The sequence below is a fragment of the Loxodonta africana genome, chromosome 11 (assembly GCF_030014295.1).
Source record: "Loxodonta africana isolate mLoxAfr1 chromosome 11, mLoxAfr1.hap2, whole genome shotgun sequence".
NCBI classification, from domain to species: Eukaryota; Metazoa; Chordata; class Mammalia; order Proboscidea; family Elephantidae; genus Loxodonta; species Loxodonta africana.
Genome location: NC_087352.1, coordinates 21,361,788 through 21,381,588, shown reverse-complemented (window position 1 = coordinate 21,381,588; position 19,801 = coordinate 21,361,788). Strand labels below are relative to the sequence as shown.

The 19,801-nt window shown below is 49.2% G+C and overlaps 1 protein-coding gene across 1 annotated transcript in view; it reads right to left on the bottom strand.

Moving 5' to 3' along the window:
* Positions 1-2,037: 2,037 nt before the first annotated feature.
* The window catches only part of PPP2R1A (protein phosphatase 2 scaffold subunit Aalpha), a 35,828-nt gene continuing 18,064 nt past the window's right edge, over positions 2,038-19,801 (bottom strand). The window contains exons 3-15 of the mRNA XM_010586589.3: positions 19,116-19,216; positions 14,791-15,023; positions 13,358-13,505; positions 13,091-13,246; positions 12,450-12,564; positions 12,264-12,334; positions 11,660-11,794; positions 8,178-8,351; positions 7,842-7,902; positions 6,912-7,066; positions 5,726-5,868; positions 2,616-2,707; positions 2,038-2,498 (exon numbers count right to left, since the gene is read on the bottom strand). Coding sequence (XP_010584891.1) covers positions 2,482-2,498; positions 2,616-2,707; positions 5,726-5,868; positions 6,912-7,066; positions 7,842-7,902; positions 8,178-8,351; positions 11,660-11,794; positions 12,264-12,334; positions 12,450-12,564; positions 13,091-13,246; positions 13,358-13,505; positions 14,791-15,023; positions 19,116-19,216 — 1,601 coding nt within the window. The 3' untranslated portion in view covers positions 2,038-2,481. The remainder of the gene's footprint in view (positions 2,499-2,615; positions 2,708-5,725; positions 5,869-6,911; positions 7,067-7,841; positions 7,903-8,177; positions 8,352-11,659; positions 11,795-12,263; positions 12,335-12,449; positions 12,565-13,090; positions 13,247-13,357; positions 13,506-14,790; positions 15,024-19,115; positions 19,217-19,801) is intronic.

Below are 19,801 nucleotides of genomic sequence, written 5' to 3'. Positions count from 1 at the left end.
CCTTTATGCTCCCTGTTATGACTCTTAGTATTCTGACACCTTCTTGGGGGCAGGCCAAGTTCAAGTCCTCTCCCAGTACACAGGCACCAGTTTACAGGGGTTCTCGGGCCACTCAGAGCTAAGCCTGTCTGACCACTGACCAAGGGCCACACACCCTGCACATGTGATGTGCATGAACTCATTTAGTGCACACAGCCGGCCCTACAATCCAGATACTTCTGTTCTTCTCCATTTTTCAGAGTACAAATCTGAATTCAGAGAGATGGGTCACCTGCTTGAGGTCACACAGCTGAAGGAGCCAGGATCAGGACACAGGCAGTCTGGTGCTGTTGTGCTATGTATTTTTACATGGCTTTTCTAGCCACGGTCTTTTAAGTCCCACCAAATGATTGGGTAAAAACCAAAACAAACAACCCAGTGGCATCGAGTCGATTCCGACTCATAGTGACTCTATAGGACAGAGTAGAACTGCCCCATAGCGTTTCTAAGGAGCACCTGGTGGATTTGAACTGCCGACCCTTTGGTTAGCAGCCAGAGCACTTAACCACTACACCACCAGGTTTTCCAGTGATTGGGTGGAAATGCAAATAAGGTGTTTGTGGCACACCATGGGGAATGGACAGCTTAATAATGCAAATATGGTGCATGATACCTTGTGGGGGATGGGACCACACAAATAAGGCGTACAGAACCCTAACGGGGGAAACTGCCATCCTGCTAGGCTTGAAATGAGCCATTCCAGAAGTCAAAGAGGGGACCGCAGTACCAGAAGAGCCGGTAGCAAAGCACGTCCTTTGGACCCAGGCCCCCTGCACTGAGGACCTCCTAGACTGAGGAGACAGAGCTGTAACACGGGAGATAAAGACGGTGAGCAGCAGTGGCAGAGAGATGGTGGCAGCAGAACCAGAAGACCAGTCGAGATGGTGCAGTGGTGGCTACCGTAGACTCGCTTACCCACGGAGCGAGAGCTAAACACCTTTAGGCAAGAGGCTTCCTTGTGAAGTGGGGTGCCTCTGGGCATTTATCAGCAGAGGCAGAGTTTTATAACACTTGCCTGAGCAGGACAGAGGTCGGGATGAGGGGCCCAGTGGCTGAGGGAGAGGCTTGCCTGTGGGAACAACTGAAGAGGTGTCCTGATTGAAGAGGAACTATAGCCTGAGTTGTTCCTGATCTTGAATTGTAACCTGTTAACTTCCCTAATAAACCCCATAATTGTGAGTATGGTCTGTAGTTCCGTGTGGCCATTGCAACAAATTTTCAAACCCAGCAGAGGAGTAGAAGGTGCCATGAGAGGGACAGCTGGTATCAGAATTGGTAAAAAGATTGAAGAGATGAGGTCTTGCTGACCTCCACCCTCACAGGAATCAGCCTTGGGCAGCTGATCTCGATTCTTCTTCTCCCTTGTGAAGTTAGAGGAACTCAAAGGCCCTTGCCATGCCATTTTTACAGGCACCAAGGCATGGCTCTTAACCACCATATACATGGCCAGAGTCTGATAAGCCAAACTACAGTTTGGAAGGGAAAGGGCAAATGGAAAGGATGAGTCAGCCGGGGCTGGGGCCACATGGTAGACAAGGGCCCTGAGCAAGGTGAGCCCTCTATGCCGACTGCACTCCTGGTGGCTCCGTGTGAATCCTTATTCTCAGGGACATACTGGGGGGAACAGGCCCAGTAATTAGGTCTTCCCCAGAGAGAAGAACCAACAAATCTGTTTTGGAGGAAGTACAGTGAGAATGTTCCTTAGAAAACAAGGATGGTGAGACTCTGTCTCGCTTCCTTTGGACATGTCATCAGGAGGGATCAATCCCTACAGAAGAACATCCTGCTTGGCAGAAGGACATCCTGCTTGGCAGAGGATCAGCACAAAAGCAGGAGACCTTCAACAAGATGGACTGACACAACGAAATGGGCTGACAAAGTGGCTTCAACAATGGGCTCAAACAGCAACAACTGTGAAGATGGTGCAGGACCGGGCAACATTTTGTTCTGTTGTACGTGGAGTCACCATGAGTCAGAGAAAGACTATAACCATGGCCCTGACAATCAGCTACTTCTAGACCTTTATTTCTCTGTGAAAAGGAAAAAAAAAGGAATAAAATAAAACGACACAGTTGACACACACACACAAAAACCACTGACAGGGAGGAAGGGAGAGAGGGAGGTGAAGAAGTCGATGGGCAAGGGGGTCCTCAATACAGCAGCAGGAGCCAGTGACCTGGGATGCTCTTGTCTCTTCCTGGCTGGGCGGGGCCCTTGCCTCCAGGGTTGTGCCCCTGTCCCGCCTCCTGCTCACCCAGCACCTCGGGAGGTGGACAGTGAGAAGTCATCCCGGCTGGGAAGAGGGCGAGCCGTGCTGGGGGAAGGGGCCTGGGGTCAGACCATGCACGGGGAGTGACAGCCAAAGGCCCCCGACTGCCTCCCTGAGGGAGGGGCGTTGGGGGAGGTGGACACCAGAGGCCGGCGTTGGCTCCTCATCCAGCTTTAGGCCAGAGACAGAACTGGGGAACAGGAAGAGGCAGGAATCAGAAGCACATTCTTCCTCTTCTGCTCCCAGTCCCAGAGCCTGTCCTCGCAGATCCCCCTCCCGCAGGGTTCCTGGGGTCTCGACTCCTTACCAGTCAGAGCCTCCTGGGCAAAGTACTTGACGTCTACATCCTGGTCCTGGGTCAGCTTCTCCAGGATGGGCTTGACCTCACTCTGCAGCGTGCTGGAGGGGACAGGAAGAAGGAAAAGGGTGAGCCAACCAGGGCTGGGACAACACAGAAGGCAAGAGCCCTCATCAAGGAGATGTCCACAAATCCAAGCACAGTGACACACAAGGTGGGTAGAGCCTGTGATCCAGGACAGACACACCTGTGAATAGGAAGTCTCTGAGGTGTAGAATACAATTTTCTTGAGCGTCAGAAGCCTGACAAACCAGGACAGAGGTCTCTGGGGCCCAGAAGTGGAACACTAAATTAGTTTTGTCAATTTTTGAACTTGATATAAATGGAATCACAGTATGTTTTCTTGGGTCTGGCTTCTGTCATGTCTGTGAGAGTCACCTTGTTGTTAGGTGTCCTTGAGTGGATTTCCGACTCATCATGACCCTATATGACAGAGTAGAACTGTTGCGTAGGATTTTCTAGGCTGTTAACTTTACAGAAACAGATCTTGAGGTTTCTCCCACAGCTGAACCACCCATCTTTTAGTTAGCAGCCAAATGCTTAACCACTGTGCCACCAGGACTCCTTGTGAGAGTCACCTATGTTGTCGCATATAGCAGTAGCTCGGTTTTTTTCAAGGCTGAACACAGGATTCCACTGTATGAATAAACCAGTTTATCTACTGTTGACAAGCATTTGGATGTTTTCCATTTTATTACTGTTATTGTTAAGTGCTGTCAGGTTATTTCCAATTTATGGCAAACCCATTTACAACAGAATGAAACGCTGCCCAGTCCTGCGCCATTCTCACAATCGTTGTTTGAGCCCATTGTTGCAGCCACTGTGTCAATCCGTTTCCTTGAGGGTCGGGTCTTCCTCTTTTTTGCTGACCAGCTACTCTACCAAGCATGATGTCCTTCTCCAGGGACTGGTCCCTCTTGATAACATATCCAAAGTAAGATGAAGTCTTGCTATCCTTGCTTCTAAGCTACCGTGAACATTCTCTTGGCTAAATACCCAGGAAGGGAAGGCTGACTCATAGACTGTAGATATAATTCACTTCACTAGATTTTACCAGTTTTCAAAGTGACTGAAATAATTTGCAGCCTCATCCACAAAGTATGCGAGTTCCAGCTGTCCTATATTCTCACCAACACTTCTGCTGTTGAATCTTTTTTAAGTTTAGTCATTCTGGGGTAGCTCCCTGTGTGTCTGTGGGAGAGAAGGACCTGGTGATCTGCTCCCATGAAGAACACAGCCTAGGAAACCCTATGGGACAGTTCTACCCTGTCACATGGAGTCGAAACGGACTCCACAGCACCTAACAACAACAACAACAACGATGTTGAGCCCTTTTCTTATGCTTACTGGCCATTTGGAGTCCCTCTTCTTGAAGTGCCTGCTCAATTCTTTTTTTGCCCATCTCTTCCTTGGGGTTTCTTTGTCTTACTGATGTGCACGAAGTATCTTAGGTCTGATTCCTGTGTCAAATATATGTACGGTGACTATCTCCTCCTGCTCAGAGGCTTGTCTTTTCACTCAATGTTGTCTTTTGATGAAAAGGTCTTAATTTTACCGAAGGCCAATTTATCATTTCCTTTGGCTGGTGGTTTTTGTGCCCTATTTAACAAATCTGTGCCTACCCCAAGTCATGAGGATATTACATTCCCCTACATTTTCTTCCGGAAGTTTTATTTTTCATCTTCCTGATTCTGGTCTGTCATCTCAAATTAATTTTTGTTGACAGACGAAGAGGGGAGCCAAGGCTCTGTTGTTCCACAAGGATATCCAACTGAACCAGCACCATTCACGGGAAACACCTGCCCTTCCCCACTGAACTGCAGTGGTGCCTGCTGTTACATGTGTGGCGGGTCTGTTTCTCTGCCCTGGATTCTGTTCCACTGGGCTATCTGAGTGTCCTTGTGCCAATACTTGTGGCATTATATTAAGCCTTGGTAAGTATTTCAAGTAGGGTAAGTAGTATAAGTCTTCCAACCTTGTTCTTCTTTAGGGCTACCGTGGCTACTCCAGATCTCTGCACCGCCATGTTAACTCCAGAATCAACTTGTCAACTTTCCACTAAAAACCTGCTGCAACTGACTGGGACTGTTCTGAATCTATACATTAATTTAGGGAGTTATCCATCCATTAACATTACATTGGTCTTCTTTAATTTCTAAAAGAAGTATTATATAGTTTTCACTAAAGGTCTTATGTATCTTTTGTTAAATTCATCCCTGGGTATTTGCTGCTTTTTTATGCAACTATAAAGTTTATTTTTATATTTATGAATATATAAATATACTGGACAGCTTACTGTGCAAATAAGGTGTATATGACTCTTGCAGGGATTGGACAGTTTACTATGCAAATAAGGTAACTGGTCTACCGATGGGATTGGTCAGTTCATGGTCCTGGTGGGAGAGGCAAGCTTATAAAAGGGCCAATCCCACAAAGGTTGAGGGGGGACCTCACTACTATCAAGAAAAAGAACTGGGAGCGGAGCACATCCTTTGGACTTGGGTCCCTGTGCTCAGAACCTCCTAGACCCTGGAGACAGATGGCTGTAACATGGAAGTCAGAGGATCTCTGATGCTACTACTAGCTTACATATATATGTAACATATATCCACCACCACCACCAGTTGCTGTCGAATCAGTTCCAACTCATGGTGACTACATGGGTGTCAGAGTAGAACTGTGCTCCAAGGGTTTTCAGTGGCTGATTTTTTGTAAATAGACTGCCACCGCCAGGCCTTTCTTCTCAAGTGCCTCTGGGTAGACTTGAACCACCAATCTTCAATTAACAACAAGAGTATTAACTGTTTACACCGCCCAGGGACTGGCTGGGAACCATTTTCTAATGGTCTGTTCCTAGTATATGGAACTACTACCTCTCCCTCCCTTCCGTTTCATTCTGTGAGGTAGGCCATGTGAATTCTCATTCTACATCTGAGGAAACTAAGATCCAAGGAAAGAATCACAGGCCACGGGCAGTGTCTTCAAAGGTCATAGATTGAAGATCGGGATGAGCCCAGAACAAGACCCTGCTGGAATCCAGCAGAGTGTCCAGGCCTCACCTGTTGTCCAGGATGGGCCCAATCTTCTGGAGGGACTTGGCCACGTTGAAGCGGACGTTGGCGACAGGGTCCACAGCCATTCGCAGGACGGTGGGCAGCATGTGCTTGGTGGTGATGTCCTGCCCACAAACCTCAGACAGTACCTGCAGGCCAGTGAGTGGCAGAGGGGGATTATTCCAACTTCATGGCTTACTCCCCAGTTCCACCTTCCCCTGACCAGGTCACTTCAGTGATCATGAGCCCTGGGTGGGGGAACTGAGCAGCATGGCGGACTCTGAGCCAAGATGCCCCACCCTGGGGGAAGTTTACCCTCATGAAGTTCCCCTCTCCCTAAGGCCCCCCTAACACCCTCCTAACACGACACCCTCCCTGGGCTCTCCCAGTACCAACTGTCCTAGTCTCACGACCCCGACCTCAGAATTCTCTTGTTCTTCTGGAAAAGGAGCCCTGATTCCCACACCAAAGATTTCTCCTTTAGTACAATGGTCTTCAAAATTGGACACAGGAAAAAATGATCAGAACACTTATTTACGTTTACTTTTAAATTCCACCCTTCAATGTCTAGTTCTGTGTATGGTTTATATACACGTATAATAGTGCAAAAAGTAATTAGAATAATAATACCATCAACAGATAGGAGCACTTCCTATGTACCAGACACTGTTCTAGGTATCTTGCGTGTAGAACGAAACAAATCCTCACAACCTGAGGAGTTAGGTACTTGATGACCAGTAGAACATCTTACAGGGAAAAAACTAAAGCACTAAGCAGTTAGATCATTTTCCCAAGGTCCATGGCTAACACACGGCAGAGCCGGAATTAAAAGCTAAGTCTCTCGAACACGCACACATAATCATTACATTATAAATACACACACATACCTCACGGGGAAGGAGGTGTTCAAAAAAAAGTCAGGAGATGACTGAATGAACAGGTCAAGTCTCCCTAGTCCTGGGTCTCCCACCACTCAAGCCCCTACCCCCAGAGAGGTCCCATGACCCTAACTCTGGGAGCCCCAATCCCTAGCCGTCAGCTCCTCAGGGATGAGTCCCTGTGCCCCCAGGTCCCCACCATTTCCCCATCCCTAAGTCAGGTGTCTCTTCTTTGGGGACTCTCTGCCTTCCCTCCTCTCCCAGGAACTCCCCGTGCCCAAGGTTCAGGCAGGTGGGCAGGAAAGGGTGCTCACGTTGATGCAGAAGAGCGTAGTCATGCGGTGCAGGTAGTTGGGGTCCCCAGACATGGCCAAGACCTTGGGGATGATGGTGGCGTGGGCCCATTCCTTCCCAAACTTCTCCACCAGCTTCTTCAGGTTGCTGGTGGCCGCCTCGCGGATGGCATAAACTGTGTAAGGATGAGGGTGGGTAAATGGAATGGTGATTCCCAAGGTGAAGGACTGACGTGGACAGGGAGTTAACAGTTATACTCCCGACTGCCTACTGAGCAATCCCTGGGTGCCAGGCCACATGAGAGTCACTACCCTCCAGCCAAAGAGAAAAGCAGCACTCACTCTGTATGATAATATAATGTTTTTTTTCTCATGCAGTATCTTCTCAACAACTCCAGGAGGAAGACTTCCATTAAGGGCTTCATTTTATAGATGGCCAAACTGAGGCTCCAAGAAGTGATTTGCCCAAGCAAGTTATTTAGTACTTAGTACTTCGAATGGTGCCTGATACAGATAAATGTGACTTCTATTCTGACCACTCTTAGTGGGAAGGAAAAAAAAAAAGCAATTCTCACAGTGGTCGTGAGAGTCTGCAGAGAAAAGTCCTATGTTTCAAAGCCTGAATGTGGGACTGAAAGATGACAGCAACTAGCTCAGACTCACATAGCCCAGAGAAGGCACCACACCCAGGTCTGTCAGCTCAGTGGGAACTCAGACTCTCCACTATACCAGGCAGCCCCTGGTTGATCTGTTAACACCCTCCTCCTACCCTGCACTTCTCTAGGATTCCAAAAAAGCAAGTAGCTGGCCAGCGGGAACACCAAACGGGATGGAAAAGTGACCTCAGTCTCCTCCACCTCCATTTCCTCTCCCATCCCTGCAATGGCCCCGGCCAATCCATCCATCATTCCTGGAGCTCTATTCTCCTGCCTTCTTGCTGGGGGCACTCACCATGATCCACCAGCCAGGCCATGCACAAAGAGTTGAGCTTCTCATCAAAGAACTCTACCCCCTGCAGGAGAAAGGAGGGAAGGGATCATGGGGGAATGGGCAGCAAGCTGTCAGCGACACCCAAGGGAAACCCACCCACCCTAAACAGACGAGATGCTTCTCAGCTTTACCTAAAGTGCTCCTTTCCCTTCTCAGTGAGTTCCACTCATTTTTTAAGGCCCTTCCCTAGACTCCCCAGGTGATCCTCATGCTGCCAATGAGCCCCCCTGACCCTGCACCATGACTGATCCTGGTGTCTTGTTCTCCGGGGCAGTGGCCCTGGGCCTGCTCACTCACCAGCTGTCCAGCCAGCAGGGGCATGTACTCGATGATGGCCAGCCGCACCCGCCACTTGGCGTCCTCGGCCAGCTCCACGATGGCAGGGAGCAGGGACTGGGACAGCTGCCGGATGCCAATCACCTCATTCACGCAGTCCAGGTTGGAGATGATGTTCAGCCGCACCTCAGGGCACTGGGGGAAGGACAGGAGGGATCTGAGAAGATGCACCACACACGGCCACCGAGGACAGAGCCACAGGAAATTAGAAGACTCAGATAAACTTGGCATGCCGAGGTGCGGCAGATTCAAAGGGAGTCAGCACAGTATAAATCCATCTGTAATACCCATTCGAGAGGGAGCTTGCTTTCTTGAATGAATTAAAAATTAACTGGATTGAGGCATAATCTGACTTAAAATGATCTGAAGTAAGGCCGTAGAGAAATCGGAACCCTCACTCTCTGCTGGTGGGATTGCAGAATGGTGCAGCTGCTGTAGAAAGGTCTCGCAGTTCCTCAAGAAGTTAAGTACAGAATTCCTATACGATCCAACAACTCTACTTTTAGGTATATACCCCCCCAAAATTGAAAGCAGGAGTGCAGACACTTGTACACCAACGTTCACTGCAGCACTATTCACAACAGCCAAAAGGTGGAAACAGTCTCGACGTCCATCGACAAGAACATGGTTGAACAAAATGTGGCACACAAACACACACAATGGACTACTACTCAGCCATAAGGAGAAACGAAGGCCCAATGCGTGCCACAACATGGATGAACCTTGAAAACGTGCTCAGTGAAGTCACTCAGTTACAAAGGGACAACTATTATATGATCCCACTTATATGAAATATCTAGAATAGGCAAATGTACAGAGACTGAGATTTATTAGTGGGTAAATGGGTAGAAAGGAGGTAGGTGGAAACTGAGTTTCTGTTAATGGTGATGGAATAATTCGGAAACGCACAGGGTGATGATGGCTGCACAAGGTGATGAACGTAATCGATGCCACCGAATTACACATGTAAAAACTGCTGAAGTGGCAAATGTTTTGTTATATATATTTTTACCACAATAGAACAATTAAAAAAAAAATTTAAGTGTCTATAAAACCAGTTAGATTTCTTAAACTGCTTGAAGACACCTCCGGGCTGAGTCTAGCGGCACATGTCAGACACGGTGAAGGATTAAAGACATCCAGGGTGGCCAGTGTAAATGTTCTTGGCGGTGAATACTGGTAGGTCTGTCCTTTCCCTAAGGAAAAGGTTAGCACAACCCAATCTAAAAGCGGAAAAATGGCATGAGTGCCCACCACGTGGAATCTCATCTCTGGAGATGAGTGAGAACTGTGTACCCCAACAATTTAACGTGACATTTTTTTTTTAGTGAAATTGAAATGCAATGCTTGTTGTTACAGTGTTTCTTCCCACTTACTATCACACTGTGTGCCTGCCTGAGCACGAGAGAGGAGAAAGAGTGAGTGGCTGGTTGGTTGATTGATCTGAGCCTTTGTGAACACATAAGCTACACAAAAAAGTCACCCACCAGGCAGATGGTCCCACCATCTGCCCAGTCACCACCAAAGCAAAAACCAGGGAGCCTGCAAACCAGCCCCACACTACATGGTCCCTTCTGCCTCCTGAACAGGCTTGGATCCTCCCCTATTTCTATGGCCTCATCTCTGCCCCTTAGCCCCAGCCTCACCCCTCCCCCAGGCTGCTGCAGAACCTTCCGGTCTCCTTTCACTGGCATTCTCTGGTTGCCTCCCTTCCTTCTTTCACACTAGCCTCAGCGTTCCTTCCTACCATCTAGAACTCTTCCAGCTCCTCCACTGCCCCAGACTCAAGTCCCATCTCCCGACCTGGCGGTCACTCTAACAACCTCTCCAGCTGTCACTCAGCCTCTCCTCCTCTGTCCTCCAGGCAACCTGAACAGCTAGGTGTGGTCAGGTGACTGGCCCTGGTTAATGGGTGTCTGGGGTGTGAACGGATGGGATGAGTGCCCTCTTCTGGGTCCTGCCCTTAAGAGGACTAGGCCTGCTTGTCTGGTGCCTTTCTACTTCATATTGGCTGAGAGATGGCAAGAATAAGAGCAGCCACCTTGGACCCCTAGGAGGCCATGTGCTGAGGTCAACAGAGTTAACCCACCAGCGTAGTACCAACCCAGGAATCCCTGGGTGGCACAAATGATTAAGCACTTGACTACAAACCAGAAGGCTGGTAGTTCAAACCCACCCAGAGGTACCATGGAAAAAAGGCCTGGCAATCTCCTTCCCAAAGGTCACAGCCTTGAAAACCCTATGGAACACAGCTCTACTCTGCACATGTGGGGTTTCACCATGAATCAGAATCAGCTTGATGACAATGGGTTTGGTGTTGGTAGTACTACCCACCTCTGGACTGTTGTGTGAGAGTGAAATAATCCTCCCTCTTGTGTAAGCCACTAGATTCTACAGCCTCTACTACCAGGGCCAGTGCAGGAAGCGGAGGTAGAGGCAGCTGGAGTCACTCCATCCCCTTGGGTGCTGGCCACTGACCCAAAGACTGGAGGTTCAAGTCCACCAGAGGTGTCTCAGAAGAAAGGCCTGGCAATCTACTTCTGAAAAATCAGCCACTAAAAACCCCTATGGAGTACAGTTCTACTCTGACTCACATGGGGTCACTGTGAGTCAGAATCAACCTCAAAACAACTGGTTATTCCATCATTTTAGTGTGGACCCTGAAAACACATGAACCCATGCATCCATCCATCACAGCACCTACAGCATTACTGGAATCACAGGATTGTCTGCCTGTCTCTCTCCACCGCTTGCCTTTGAAGGTCTATGAGAATCAAAACTGTCTTATTTTTTGCTGTCTTAATGTCCAGGAAAGAGCCTTGGTGGTACAACGGTTAAACACTTGATGGCTAACCAAAAAGTCAGTAGTTTGAACTCACCTAGTGGCTCTGTGGGAGTAAAAACCCACCAATTTGCTCCTGTAAAGATTTATAGCCTAAGAAACCTTATGTGGTACTTCTACTTTGTCCTATAGGGTCGCTATGGGTCAGAATTGGCTCGACGGCACCCAAAAATAACAACAACATCCAGGAAAGGATCCCTGGCACGCACGGTTTGTGCTAGATTGCTAAAGATTGGCGGTTCAAACCCACACAGTGGTACCACAGAAGAATGGCCTGGCAATCTGCTTCCTAAGGATTACAGCCAAGAAAACCCTAGGGAGCAGTTCTACTCTGTAACACACGGGGTCCCCATAAGTCTGAATCAACTCAACGGCAACTAACAACAACGTCCAGGAAAAAGATGAGCACAGAGAAGTGCATGCAAAACTGGTGCACGAATGAATGAATGAACACGTCGACAGTTGTGCCCACAAACATTCAACTCATCAGAGAACTGCGTGTCCACTGAGATCCCAGGAGACTCCTGACCAGTCGGGGCCAGCAGCTGACCCTTGTGTCAGATCCCTAAACCCAAAGCTCGGAGCCTTGCCAGCCCCTTACCTCATCCTTCAGCTGGGCCAGGAAGAGGGGCAGGAGGTGCTCAATGGTGTTGTCTTTGCCCAGGATGGGAGACAGGCCCATGATGACCGAGGCCAGGGCTGACTTGACGTGTTGGTTGGCGTCTGACACCAGCTCCTGGTGGGGAGAAGGAAGCGGGGCAGCCACACGGGTCAGAGCAACCCTGCAGTAGCAAGAGCCAAGTAGACAAATCCTCACAAGCCCTGGGGCAACAGCTTGCTTCTGCCCATCCACTCACGGAGCTACTGGCTTAGAGCACAATGGGCACTGTAGTTCTCACATACCCTGCCTGTTCAGAGTTAAATGATCTTTACTCCCAGCAGCCCCTACCCTAGTCCCAGAGCTCTGTGAATGAACCAAGTCAATGACCTCTCAGGCGGAAGTACTCCTACCTCCAAGATCAGCCCCACGTCTCAGATTTTGCCTGCAGTCAGGACCCTAACTGCTTCAAATCCAAGAGCCGCCTGGTCCTAAGAGGCTGGGAAGCTAACGTGCATCTGTGTGGCTGCCCCTAAAGCCCAATTTCTATTCCTTCTTCTCCACAGGCTTAGAACTGCTCCATTACTCCCACCAAACTCCCTGTTACCTTGATGCAGGGCAGGATCTGGGTCATGATCACGTTCTCCCGGCAGTCAGCAGAGAGATTTTCGCAGAACTCTAAGGGTGGGGAAGAGAGGCAGGGGTAGGTAAGCCCTGATGTCCTCGTTCCATCCTGAACCCTCTGACACCTGCCCACCCACTTGCTTGATGTGTTCTGGTTGCCAGCACCAACCTTTGACCTTGTGGGAGGCGGCGGCCCTCACCTCGGCCTCACAGTCCTTCATCAGGTTCTGGAAGGCAGGGACCAGGTCCGTCTTGGTGATCTCAGGGCCCACTGCTTTCTGGAGCTGCAGACAGGAAAAGGGAAGAGTGGGGAGAGTAAGAGGGTTTGGCAGGGACTTATGACGTATTTGAGTTACGATGACCTGTACTTATGACCGTCCTTTTTTTGGTATACATCTTACCATTATTAACATGTAGAATGTTGCATAATTTGCTGATGTTATCATTATCTGTAATTTTATATGTAATGTTTCCAATCCCCAAAGACAAATAAAGATGGGATTTATAATGGTACTGATAATAAAAAGCAATGGTAATGAAACTTAAAAAACAAGGTATTCGACTTACGTTAGAACCAACTTACGATGGAGTCCTTGGAACAGAGCCCATCGTAAGTTGGCGACTACCTGTACTCTGGGTTAATGAGGCCAAGATCAAATGGAAGGCAACAAAATTAAGAGGAACAGCACGGGCCTGGGAATCACTGCTGAGATCTACTCCTATCCTAGTTCCACATTGTGGCCCTGCCCCTTCCGTCTGAGGGCCTCAGTTTCCCTATCTGTGGGATCATGTAGATGGTCCCTCGCATACCTCGGTGAACTTGTCGGCCACCATGTAGCGGACACGCCAGGACTTGTCCTCAGCAGCCTGGCGCAGGGTGGGCATCACCAGAGCCTCCAGGTCCTCCTGGGGCAGGAGCTGGGCAATGTTCACGCACGCCTCCACTGCCAGCAGCCGCACCGAGTCCTGGGCAGAGGATTGGAGCAGGGAGAAGGCAGCGGAGCCCTGTTAGGCTCTGGACTTCCCTTCTGAATGCAGGTCCACAGCGGCCGGGGAAAGGGGTGGGGAAGAGCCCACCTGCTCGTCAGAGGCTAGGTTGGAGAACATGGGGATGATCTCGCTCTTGACGTTGTCCAGCTCCAGCACCTTGGCAAACTCCCCCAGCTTGGAGGCTGCGGCCCGCCGCACCATGGGGGTGTCATCTGAACACAGGTTCCGGAAGTACCTGGGGGTGGGGATGGGGTTCAGGAGGAATCCCTGGGGATCCCATGAGGCTGTAACTTTGAGGCAGGCATCGCTGTGGAGGCAGAGAGCACATACTGCAGCTATTCAGGTGGGCCGGTTGACCTTGGGCAAGTGACGGCCCCTTTCTGAGTCTTCATAGCCCTATAAGAAGAGCTGATCATAAGAGTACCTGCCCCACAGGGCTGTTGTGAGATCTGAACGAGACAATGTGCATGAGGCACTTAGCAGCCTGTCGGCATATAAGCCTACCATGAATAGTAGGTTCTGACGGTATCGTTATTACCATATTTGTTGTTGCTGTTAGTTGCCATGCAGCTGCCCCATGTGTGCAGACAAGAGCTGCTCCATAGGGTCTTTAAGGCTGTGACCTTTCGGAAGCACATCGTCAGGCCTGTCTTCCGAGGCACCTCTTGGTAGGTTCAAACTACCAACCTTTTGGCTAGCAGCTGAGCACTTAACCATGTTCACCACCTAGTGACTCCTATATTGTTATTATATAAAACTCCTTAACTAAGAAGCTGGTCTGGGGCCACCAAAAGGTTTTACTTCTCAGCAGTGACTGCTTCAGTCAGAGAAGTATGGAGGCCATCACAGGCATTAAGCACATGTGTACAGCTATAAACCAGTATTCTGGGGTGAGTATCTTTAGCTCACTGCCTGGCCATGATACTCAGTGTTGGTGGGGTTGGTTGATGGATGGAAGCCCAGTGGGAAGGGAAGAAAGGCAATCATGCTAACAGGAAATTTTACTCCAATTAACTCTTCATTGACTCTTCCAGAAGGCAAGTCTTGCATAAAGGAGATTTATGCAATTTGGGGTACCAAGCCAAAGGAGGGGTGTCACGTGGAGTGGAGGAAGAGGATAAAGGCTATGATGCTCTATCTGCAGAAGGTTCTGGGTCTGGGGCAGACCCAGAATAACATCAGACATCATTTGCTGGATGTGCCTGCATGTTAGATTCTGTTCTAAGCACTTCACTGTGATAATTCTCTTCTATCTTTACAATCACCACCAGGAGGAAGGTACTACCATTGTGCCTGTTTCCTACACAAGCAAATGGCAGAGCCAGGGCACACCCAGCCATATTGAGACCATGCTTTTGCCCACTTGGCAGCACAGCCTCTATCACGGCAGTGAAGGAGGAGTGGGCGCTGGGAGAGCTTGGGGGGTTTTGAGCCCAGGGTTGGCCCAAAGGGGGCTGAGGCTTTTGCAAAGGGAATCAAGTTAAGGGGGACGGATTAGGGCTTCCAAGGTGAGAACTCACTGTCGAAGTTCTGCCTTGACCGCACTGGACACTCGGGGGTAGCAGACAGAGAAGAGGCCACAGGCAGAGGTGCGGGAGGTGAACCAGTCGCCACCCGCCAGCCGCTTCACCAGCGGCACGAAGTGGGCCTCCAGGTCCGACGGTGAATGTTCGTGTGAGATGGCCCGCAAGGACTCCACTGCCTTGTCTCGCACCACCGTCTCCTCCACCGTGGCCAGCGACTCCAGGGGTGGCTATGGCACAAAGCACAAGGTCGTCCAACAGCTCCCTCCCCACCGCGCCAGCCCTGGAGCCAACCCTGGCCCTCTTCCCAGAAACCTCCTCTGATGACCCACTTCAGCCTCCATTCAGCAGGCTTCCCTAAAGCCGCTGGTTCTTATTCAGGGGTCCTTGAAACGGCTTCGGTGGGGTCCGTAAACCTCAGAATCACATGTCATTTTCTGAGGAGAGTGCTACACCCTTCATCAGTTTCTAAAAGTGCAACAATAACAACCAAACCAGTTGCCTGTGAGTTAACTCTAACTCATGGCGGCCCCCTGGGTGCAGAGTAGAAATGTGCACCACTGGGTTTTCAGGGCTGTGACCTTTCAGAAGTAGATCACCAGGCCTTTCTTCTGAGGCACTCTGGGTGGACTCGAACCTCCAACCTTTTGGTTAGCAACCAAGCGCCTTAGCCACCTGCCCCACCCAGGGACTGCACTGGAGTGGCGAAGGTTTTTAAACCTGGGGACCATGAGTCCCCCAGAGAATCCAGAGATGGGCTCCAGGTACAGGGGTGAGGGGAAAGGGCTGTGAATCTCCTAAAATTACATGCACTTTTAGGCGAGTTTTCATCAGATTCTCAAAGGGATTCACAGTCCCAAAAGAGTAGGCCTAGCACCGAAGCTACTTGGGTCCCCGTGTAATTCCATCGCTGCTACAGAGAACAGGTGCAGGAATCCAGGTCCCATGGCTGAGTCCTTGCCCAGTGTTTGTGGACAGAATGAACCGTACAATGGCCGTTTTCCATTTCTCATAACTTGATGAAATCCTGGCTAACTGCTACCTCCTCCAGGAAGCCTTCCTCAACAACTTCCTCATTCAATCTAAATCAGGTTAGGTGCCCCCTCTGCATTCTAAGAGCCCTTTCTGATTTCCTATTTTACAGCTCTGATTAACCTGTGTAGCAACCAGGAGCCCCTTGAATACAGTACGGAGGAGTGATTATTAAGAATCGGGAGCCTAGGTTCAAATCTTGGCTTTATCTCTTACCAGCTTGGGCAACTCCCTTAAACCAGCCAGTACCTTGATTTCCTAACCTGTGAAATGGGGCTAACACCATGTTATGGATTGAACTGTGTGGCCCCCCCTCCGAAACATGCTGGAATTCTAATCCCTATAGCTGTGGATGTAATCTCATTTGAGAAAAGGGTTTTCTTTGTTATGTTAACAAGGTCATATCAGTGTAAAGTGTGTCTTGAACCTACTCATTTCTGAGTGATATAAAGAGATTAGACACAGAAGCAAGGAAGCATAAACAGGGGAAGACAGATGGCCGAGAACTGAGAGAACACCTGGTCTAGAGAAGCTGGAAGAGACAAGGATTTTCTCCCAGAGTCGACAGAGCCTTAACCTACAGCCGGCACACCACATTTGGATTTTTAATCTCCTGAATTGTGAGAAAATAAATTTCTGTTCGTTAAAGGCCACTCACTTGTAGTATTTGTGTTACAGCAGCACCAGGAAGCTAAGACACACTAGTACCTGCCTCTCAGGGTTAGTCCAAGGACTCACCAGGTTAATATGCTTAAGGCACCTGGAATTGGCCCGGTGCACTCCTGGTGCTGGGTACCAGCTGTTCTGATCTGAACCCCTTGAGGTTCCCAGCACTCAGGCAGGCGCTCACAGTAGGCCTCGGATGTGTCTGCTCGCTGACATGGACATCAGCAATGCGTCCACAAGGTCACACGCAGCTGCTTTCCAAAAGGAAGTGTGGGATGAATGGCTTCCCCCCTTGTCAACACTCTGTGGGAGAAGAAACCCTGACCTGGTGGAGTAAGGAGCCCTGGGTTCCAGCCCCAGGTCCACAGCAAAACCCCAACCCTGTCTATGGGCCCTGAGGCCCCTTGCTGACACCTCAGGGTTTCTAACAATGTTTTGTGCCTCTGAGTCCTCAGAGAAGATGCTGAAAGCTATGAATTTTCTCCTCAAAAGAACTGACAAATGCCAAGGGTTACGACAGTTTCATGGAGTTCAAGGTACCCCTTCCAGGCTGATCCATGGACCTCAGTTTTCATGTTAAGTAGCCGTGTTCTGTGTAAAATGTACGAAATGATCTCATTTACATAAAACCTTTTGTCTACATACATACATATCACACATACACAGATGAAAGCTGAGATACCAAATTTGATGGTAATTATCAAGTTTCCTTAAACTTACTAGGAAAAAAAACACTATATTTGCTCAAATCTAAGACAGCAATAATGATAAGAAGCACTGTTATTTTATATACCGCTAAAGGAAAAATAAACCAGTTGCTGTCGATTCTGACTCATGGTGACCCCATGTGTGTGAGAGTAGAACTGTCTCCACAGAGTTTTCAAAGGCTGACTTTTTAGAAGTAAATCGCTACGGATTGGCGCTTCTTCCAAGGCACCTCTGGGCAAAAGGCTGCTGATGATGTCTGCAAAATACCATCAAGTACAGATGCAACCTGATTTCAGACATGACAAAGTATAAAAGTGTGTCTTTAAAGACAGTGAAACACAGAATTGTTAACAACAAACAAAAGAAACCCAGAAGGCGGTGGCAGTGTCCTGGGACTCTAAGGAACAGTGAAAACCAAGAGACGGGGAACCTCTATGCTCTTTCATCCCAGCTCACAGGACTGGGGCATTTCCCTGATGAAATGGGAGCCCACCCCCGACCCAGTCCCAATCAGCAGTTACCATATGAGGATCTGACCAATTTTTGAATCTGCAGCCTTAGCTTACACAGGGAGGCACAGGCCGGCAGTAGGGTGGGGGCCTGGGATAGAGGCACAAGACCCAGAACTCACTTACTATGTGACCTTGGGCAAGACCCTTAACCTCTCTGAGCCCCAAGTGACTTGTCTATAAAAAGGGAACCCTCACCAGTGAACTAGATGGTGTCCAGCTACCATCAGTGACTGCCCTGACAGGGAACACAACAAAGAGTCCCTGATGGAACAGGAGAAAAGTGTGGCGCAGAACTCAAATTCACGTACAAAGGCCAGACTTAATGGTCTGACTGAGACTAGAGGGACCTAGAAGACATGGCCCTCGGGTTCTCTGTTAACCCAGAACTAAAAGCTTTCCCGAAGCCAACTCTTCAGATACAAGATTAGACTGGACTATAAAACATAAAAAAATACTCATGAAGAGTATGCTTCTTAGTTCAAGTAGATGCTTGAGACTAAATGGGCAGCTCCTGGCCAGAGTCGGGATGAGAAGGTAGAAAGGAACAGGAGCTGGTTGAGTGGACACAGGAAACCCAGGGTGGAAAGAGGGAGTGTGCTTTCACATTATAGGGATAGCAACTAGGGTCACATAACAATATATGTATAAATTTTTATATGAGAAACTAACTTGAGCTGTAAGCTTTCACCTAAAGCACAATTAAAAAAAAAAAGTGAACCCTCAAAGACACGATGTCATAATAACAACAATAATAAGAACTGCAGCTAACATTTTGGCGCTTATTCCGTGCTAAGCACTGTGCTAAGGGCTTTTTAAGTCAATGATAAAGGCAGGTTTTAACGCTCCCATTTTACAGATGAGGAAAGCGAAGCACAGAGAGGTAAAGTCGCTTAGCGAATAAGTGGTAGAGCCTGACCAGCCTGACTCCAGACCCAAAACTCTGTAGGTAAGGTGCCAGGTGGGGCCTGGCACTGGTCAGGCAGGTGCCCAGTAAATGGTAAGGATGCCAACTGTATTTCTGGTATTGTTACAATGTCTCTAGTGACTCACTGGAGTCCCTGGGTGGCACAGTTAATGAACTCAGCTGCTAACCAAAAGGTTAGGTTTGAGTTCACCCAGAGGCACCTGGGAAGAAAGGTCTGGTTAGCAGAATAACCAGAACAACCAGCCACTAACAACCCTAAGGAGCACAGTTTTACTCCAACACACGCGGGGCTGCCGTGAGTCAGAACCGACTCTACAGGAACTGGTCACTGACTCACGGGAGTAAAGCGGGTGTCAAGGCCCGACTGTTCCACGCGGGTGCCTCCCAGCCTCCCCTCCATTCTCCCCTCCCGCCCCTGGCTGGTAGAACCACGGGTACGACCCCGAGGGGAAGGCCCTTCCCCGCTCCCCCAGACTCACCAGCAGGCAGTGCACGTACTCTGGGCCTCCCACCAGGGTGGTGAAGGTTCCCAGCTGTTCTGCCAGGGCCAAGAGGACCTCATCCTCATCGTAGATAGTGTCTGTGGGAACCAAGACAGACTCCGTTACAGACCCGCCGACCTCCGACTCACCCCTCGGTAAGCCAAGCTTGGGAAAAGCAGGCTCTCCCTGCTTCCGCAAACTGTCTCTCCTTACTGGGATGGAAGCTCCGGGAGGACAGGGGTTTTGTGTGACTTGGTCTCATCTCCAGATGAATGCACAGCACATAGTGGGTGTGCAGTACATAGTTACAGAATAAATATGCATTTAAACGACCGACTGAAAGGAATGCTTTAAACGAACGGTAAATTACCTTGAAGGAACCCAGATCTTTTAAATAGGAAATTCTCCTCTTTGCTGAACTTGAAGAAACTCCACGGCCATGACTAAAGGCAGATCTCACACTACTCTCCGCTGTCTCGGAACAAGGCCGGGCAAACCTGGATTTCTAAGGATACTTTTCTTTTGTGTTTACACCTGAGTCCAGCTGCTGTCGAGTCGATTCTGATTCACGGTGACCCCGTGCATTTCAGAGCAGAACTGTGCTCCACAGAGTTTCCAGTCGCTGATTTTTCAGAAGTAGACCGTCAGGCCTTTCTTCTGAGGCACTTCCAGGTGGATTCAAA